At 42.5% G+C, this 6,405-nt stretch overlaps 1 protein-coding gene across 1 annotated transcript; it reads left to right on the forward strand.

The window, feature by feature from the left end:
- Positions 1–1,087: 1,087 nt before the first annotated feature.
- LOC131892118 (uncharacterized) lies at positions 1,088–3,078 on the forward strand. The gene is made up of 7 exons (XM_059241878.1): positions 1,088–1,221; positions 1,340–1,693; positions 1,778–2,069; positions 2,141–2,303; positions 2,368–2,528; positions 2,590–2,749; positions 2,825–3,078. The coding sequence occupies exons 1-7, from the start codon at positions 1,170–1,172 to the stop codon at positions 2,981–2,983; spliced, it is 1,341 nt and encodes a 446-aa protein (XP_059097861.1). The 5' UTR covers positions 1,088–1,169; the 3' UTR covers positions 2,984–3,078.
- Positions 3,079–6,405: the final 3,327 nt, after the last annotated feature.

A 6,405-nucleotide genomic window follows, 5' to 3' on the forward strand; every position in this document is an offset into this window, starting at 1 on the left:
ATTGAAGGAGATTCCCGCCTCATCGTCACATTCAACATTATTCATTGTCCTATCCTCAGGAATGACCGCATTTTTGTCCATTCAAGTTGTCAGAGCAGCAACTCATGCAGTAACTTATATACTACAAAGAAGCTTGACTTGGTTAGTCTAGGATCAAACCAGGATTCGCAAATTGGAGCCAGAGTGCCAATACTCTACCAATATGGTACCACAGCTAGCCTCGTAGGTATAGTGGGTTCAAATTGTTGTGCTGAGAATTATTATGATAGAAATTTACTTTTCATTGACTTTTGCTTGATTTGCAAGGCTTTTACCTTTACAGCCCTCCAGAAGGAGTCGGTGCCTATGTTTTGATAACTTTATTTGCACATTTTTGTGCAACTTCTGGTGATTTTTACTGCAAATTTGCTCTCAATAAAGACCATAGTTATAAGCAAATTTCAATAAAAAGTAAGCAAACCCCTAACCAGGATCCAAAAGATGAGGCACCCACCTCTGGCAGATGACCGTCCGTCTCTCCCCAACTTTTGATGGATAGTCATTTGGGATTTACCTTCTACAATCTGCCATTGGTTTCTTCACACGACATTATCAAAAATCCATAATTATGTACAACATGTTTTACATTTTCCGCTTTAGACCGATCAAATGCCTGCCCTCCTGATACCTCAACATCAAAATTTTATTATGTACAACCGATTCTGACATTCGGCGTTGGAGGGGGAAAAGGGGGCTATTGTTAAATAAATAACACCCAACCCAACCTTTGTTGAAGGAGTCTACACTTTTTGAATAAAGACTACTCTCGAAATGCTTTTCCCGGAATTGGTTGATCAGACTATTTCTGAATATCTGATCGTCATACACCCATAATGATATATGTGGAATATTGTAAGTTAAAAAAGAAGCATGTGAGAACACACTTTTTCCAATTTGCCTTTACTTTCATGAAAGATATAAGTAACATAATATTCTTCAAATATTGTGTACCACCTTTCTCGATTTATTTTACTTATTACTCTTTGCAATATCAACATCTTGATAAAATATGGTAAAATACTGCACACGCTGATCTAATCTTTTCTTTCGAACTGATCCACTTCCATATATAAATCGACTCTTATCTGAAGGAGGTTAGTTCCAGATCGAAGACGGCAAACCAACCAACAATGAGATTTTCTAGTCTCTGCATTATCTTCTTTGCCTTTGCGGCGTTCACGGGTAATAAAACACATCCAAAGCCAAAGGATATCTTTATGATTATACGTTGAAGCAATAAGATTATCAACGTCCTCGAACTGGACCATCACTCTTAGTCTATTAACTTTTTAACTTACAGTTAAGGCCTCCCCGTTCCACGATCATGATGAGATTGACGACATCGACCATGATGACTGTCCTTTTCTCCATTTCGACGACGACGAGGACTATGTCTTTGATGATGTTGATGAAGACGAAGTAATTGACTTTGACTATTTGGATGAGGACACGTTCAAAGAATTGATTCCCGAGGAAGATTGGGAGGAGGATGACTTTGAGTTCTTGACTGAAGATGAGCGGGCTGATAATTTGAAGGAAGCTGCCGACTTCATCCATGAACAGAACGCAGCGTTCAGAAGTCACAAATCTCTGTTTTTCGCCAAGCCCACCCCGCTTTCCATTGAAGGAACCAAAGGCCTTGCCAATCGGACAGGTAACCAGCCAACCATCCATGTGTTAATTCAGAGAAGAGCTCTCTGGAAAATGGCAGTCAGTCACAACTGATCCTTTTTCCCAGGCTTCAATGTGGACGCCGCAATGAGGACGGGCTTCAACCCCCAAGGGATGACCTTTGATGAGCCTTCAATGCGGTACTTTGAAGGTCTCATGAGATCCGGGGACACTCCCCCTGCCGAGTTCCACACTCCTACGAGCAAATTGACTGGGGTTAGGAACCAAGGCAGTTGTGGCTCTTGCGTCATTTTTGCCTCCGTAGCCTCCCTTGAGACTGGCATCTTGTTGAAGAAGCCCACCATGAGTAACTCTTTGGATTTGGCTGAGCAGACCCTGTTGAATTGCGCTGGCAACTAGTAAGGATCTTTCAGATGGATTTTCAAAACGCAATGGGTTTTCTTTAACTTACTACATACTTGAATTTCAGTGGCAATGCCAACGGTTGCCAAGGGGCTCCTCTCGATCCCTACTTACACTATCTGACTAAAAACCGTGGCGGTAACATTCCAGCTGAGCATAAGGATCCCTACAAGGGGGTCCAATCTGCCACTTGCCTCCCTGAAAAAGACAATTTCGACCCGGGAGTCAAGGTAAGTATTTATATGTTTCAATAACATGTGCCTGACCCTGAAAAGTGTACCTTGGCAAATCAAGGTCAGTAAAATGGTCGCCCTGTATGAACCCAAAGAGGAGGGACTAATGAGATTGGTGGCCAAGCATGGCGCAGTAGTTGCGGCCATTTCCACCGGGGCCCCCGGGTCCCCTCTGAGCAAAGCCATCATGAATTATGCCGGTGGTATTTTTGACTTGTGTCCGTAAGTTCATTGATCCTTTTCGATTTTGCGACGAGCCATTATATTCCCTTGTTTGACATAGTTCGGGCGAATTTAATCACGGTCACGCCGTGACCGTGGTTGGATATGGAACCCACAAGGGCGTCAAGTATTGGAAGATCAAGAACTCCTGGGGATCCTCTTGGGGAGAGTCAGGTTACTTCAAAATGAAACGAGGCATTAACTGCAACCACATCGAACTGGTGAGGCCACTAAAGAGTGAAATTTATTTTAACATCATGAATATTAGTGACTATGGATGATACACCCATTTTCAGTTTGGCATGGCACCCATTTTGGTCAATACGGAAGGCTCAACTCCCACAACAACAACAACAGGTACTACTACAACCACTGCTACTACAACCGAACCCACTGATGAGAGTGGAAGTGGATCCGGGGACTCTTGGTACGACGATTGGTACTACTGGAAATAAATTCATCTTGGACAATCGAAAAAAAATCAATGAATGCTTCAGCATGTAATGGTTTGATTGATCAAATACCTTGTAAGTTTAAAATATACATAATCTGCATCCAAAGGTCGAATACGAAGACATTTTTCTCTTATGCAATTTCTAAGAGAAAGATGAAACACCCCGTTGGGCCCTTTGAGGTCAATGGGAAAGCCATAGCCAATGTAGAGTCTTTGGCCAACCTACTTGGAGATCAATTCTTTGGTGTATTTTCTACACCACTGAGTTTGGCAACAACAGCTCATTGTTCTAATGACGAGTAAGTTGAGATCGACAGGGCTTGTCAAGTTGAGCATTTCGGTGAACTTGCAGTCCCTGACCAAGATGCTTTAGAGGCCATAAGGGACTTGAGACTCTCGAGTATTCCTGGCCCTGATGGAGTGACATTTCAGCTTCTGATGAGATGCTCACTGGTTCTCGCTCCTGTTTTCTCGTACTTGATACGTTGCATCTTGGATCAGGGCAAGTTCCCCTCTTCTCTGAAGGTAGCTCATGTTGTTCCAATTTTCAAAGGGAGGTATTAGTCACTCCCCAGTAACTGTAGGCCGATTTCTCTCACTTCGAATATTGCGAAGGTGTTTGAGAAGATCATGAAGTTCAAACTTGTTGAATTTCTGGATATCCATGAAGTCCTTCCTCCTAGCCAGCATGGGTTCCGGGCACATTTTAGCACGGTTACCCAACTGATTGAACATATAGAGCAGGTAATTGAGGGACTAGAAAGACATGAATCAATAGATGTAGTTAATCTCGACTTTGCCAAGGCCTTTGACAAGGTAGATCATGGTCTTTTAGTTAACGGGCTCCAAGAGATTGAGATCCAAGGCAAGGTTCTCAATTGGTTAAGGAGTTTCATTTCTGGTAGAAAGCAATTGGTTAAGGTTGAGGGATCACTTAGTGACACGCATGATGTCAAGTCAGGTGTCCCTCAGGTCTCCATTTTGGATCCTCTCCTTTTCATCATTTTCATTGCTCCGCTTCAGAAGCTTGGTAGTAGTAATGTCAGTATCTCTTCCTATGCTGATGATACAAAATTGGTAGTTGGTAGGAATGGTCAGAATTCCAGTTGTCTGGTAGAGGTCCTAGACCAAATCTATTCTTGGGTTACTGCGAGTAACATGGCACTGAACGGAATGAAATCCCACTCAATGACCTTTGGTTCAATTCTTTTAGATACTCCACTCGTAGATAATGGAGGTTAAAAACATAGAGCAGGTTTCGTCCACGAAGGATTTAGAGGTAGTCCTCCAAAATAATGGAAAGTTCGATGAGCATATCCAGTTGAAGGTGGGTAAAGCTTTTCAAATGTATGGCTGGATATATTGCACGTTAAAGTTTGGAGATAGCTTTAGGATGCTAACTCTGTACAAGTCAAGTGTTTAGCCACATCTTGAATATGCCTCACCCATTTGGGCATCGGGCTGGCAAGGTAAGTATCCAACAGTGTTGGGAACCTGACCTTTCCGGAGGTGATGTCCGGACACAAATTGCCCTTTCCGGTCAAGGACTTGTTTACACCTTATTGTCCTTGCCCCGACATCCCTTCGGAGTATTTGCGGTTACTTACCTTTGTCCGGCTCCCGGCCCAATGCCACCAACGACAGGAGCTGACCAAAGATCTGTTCAATCTGACCTACCCACTTGTGACGTCCCGTTGCTGAGCATGTAGCTCATACTCATGCTAATGTATTCTAGTCCTGTATATATAAACCGGACTAGTCAAATACAAGTCAGTTATCAAGTCCATCCAACTCCTTGTGGGTGATGTTCACCCACAAGTATAGAACACCACTCTACTGCAATAACCAAGAGTTTCACCATTTACCTTTACCCACTTGTTTTTGTAATGGCTGCAATTCCCCTCTTCACTGCTTTTCATGTGCATTGAACAGTACTAGTCGACTTGAAAGTTTCACTTTCCAGTCAACTATCTTATTGCTTTTACCGTTTTGACACTTTTCTTTTTGTTGTATCCGGAAAGAAGTGGGAACACGAATTGACGGAGACGTTTCCAATTTACAACTCAGAACACAAGTGAGCTTTTATTGGTCAGCTGAGAGACATGGAAAGTGGAAGAATGAGATGGAAGGTAGAGGTATAGTACAAAGACATCAAGCGTTCACAATTCGATATATGGAAAATCCTACACTTTTATAAATTAATATAATTATATACCTATTTCATATACAGTATTTGTATAATGCTTTCAACCACAGTTATAACTATTTTTGCACCATGACATTACCAAGAGTCGCATTAAAGATTTATTGACATGTGCCTTGCCTATATTATAAAAGGTACGATAGTCCCAACTTGTGGTTTCACAAATTCCAGGTGTTGAAAAAAACCGGTTCTCATTTCCAATTCTGGATTTTTTTTCTACGTATGAAGAGTTCTAACGGAAGTTATGTGTTTTTCCTGGATGTGTTCTATCTCTTGGTGGAAAAAGTAAAGTGGTGGGCCAGTTTACCGAGGCTTTGGTAAAGAATGGAAGGAAGGGATCCAGCTCCACCTGACGGGCCTTCGTCGCTTGGAAGCGGGGTTTCCCACCCTGACCCAGAAAGGGTTGGATTACGAACTTGTGCTAACGTTACAAAGAAGAAATTTCCATCGGTGGTTGTGGCTTTCTATTGTAACATCGATGGCGAGAGGCAAACCTCCCAAGAGGTGCTTGATTTCATTCTTGACGACATGAAGTTACCTCCTCGAGAAATATCTCGTATCATTGGAAGTGGAAAATCGTCAAATGTCATTTACAACGTCACCAAAACAGAGGTTATCGTTCGGGAGAGATTTGTCGACAAGGTTGAGTTCACCAGCAATAGGAAAATCAATCCTTCGGTTCTGCCATGTGCCCGTTGAAGTGACGGAATCGGTCTTGCTGGGAGCGGTAAGGCCATTTGCTTCGCAATTTCTGACGTGGTGGGACATAAATTCGGAAAAGATAGTAATCTAAGATTGTTAGGCATTGGAAATGGTAATATGGGAGTTCAGGTAAAGATTATTGATCATATTCCGGATATTGTACAAAAAGATAAGTGGAAGATCCGTGTGTGAGAAGTGGTTCCACCCAAAATGATGTTCCTTGTGGAAAAGCCGCTCCAATGCGAAAATGAAGTTCCTTGTGGAAACGAGGCTCCTACCCACAATGATGTTGCTTGTGAAAACACGGTTCCTTCCAAAGATGATTCCCCTGTCAATAATGTTCCTTGTGGACAAAACGTTTCAACCGCCAAGGATATTCCTCGTGACAAAGATGTTCCCCCTGTCAATGATGTTCCTTGTGCAAATGATATTCTGACTCGCCATTAGGTTCCATGTGGATAAAACGTTTCAACCGCCAATGATATTCCTCGTCGAAAAGATGATTTCACACCCGGAAA

Source organism: Tigriopus californicus, chromosome 12 (genome assembly GCF_007210705.1).
Source record: "Tigriopus californicus strain San Diego chromosome 12, Tcal_SD_v2.1, whole genome shotgun sequence".
In the NCBI taxonomy this organism is placed as follows: domain Eukaryota; kingdom Metazoa; phylum Arthropoda; class Copepoda; order Harpacticoida; family Harpacticidae; genus Tigriopus; species Tigriopus californicus.

Bases quoted from the DNA above. Each gene is read 5' to 3' on its own strand.
- LOC131892118 (XM_059241878.1), top strand. From the start codon at position 1,170: ATGAGATTTTCTAGTCTCTGCATTATCTTCTTTGCCTTTGCGGCGTTC. The intron at 1,694-1,777 runs GTAACCAGCCAA...CCTTTTTCCCAG, and splicing joins AGGCCTTGCCAATCGGACAG to GCTTCAATGTGGACGCCGCA. The intron at 2,304-2,367 runs GTAAGTATTTAT...TGGCAAATCAAG, and splicing joins ATTTCGACCCGGGAGTCAAG to GTCAGTAAAATGGTCGCCCT.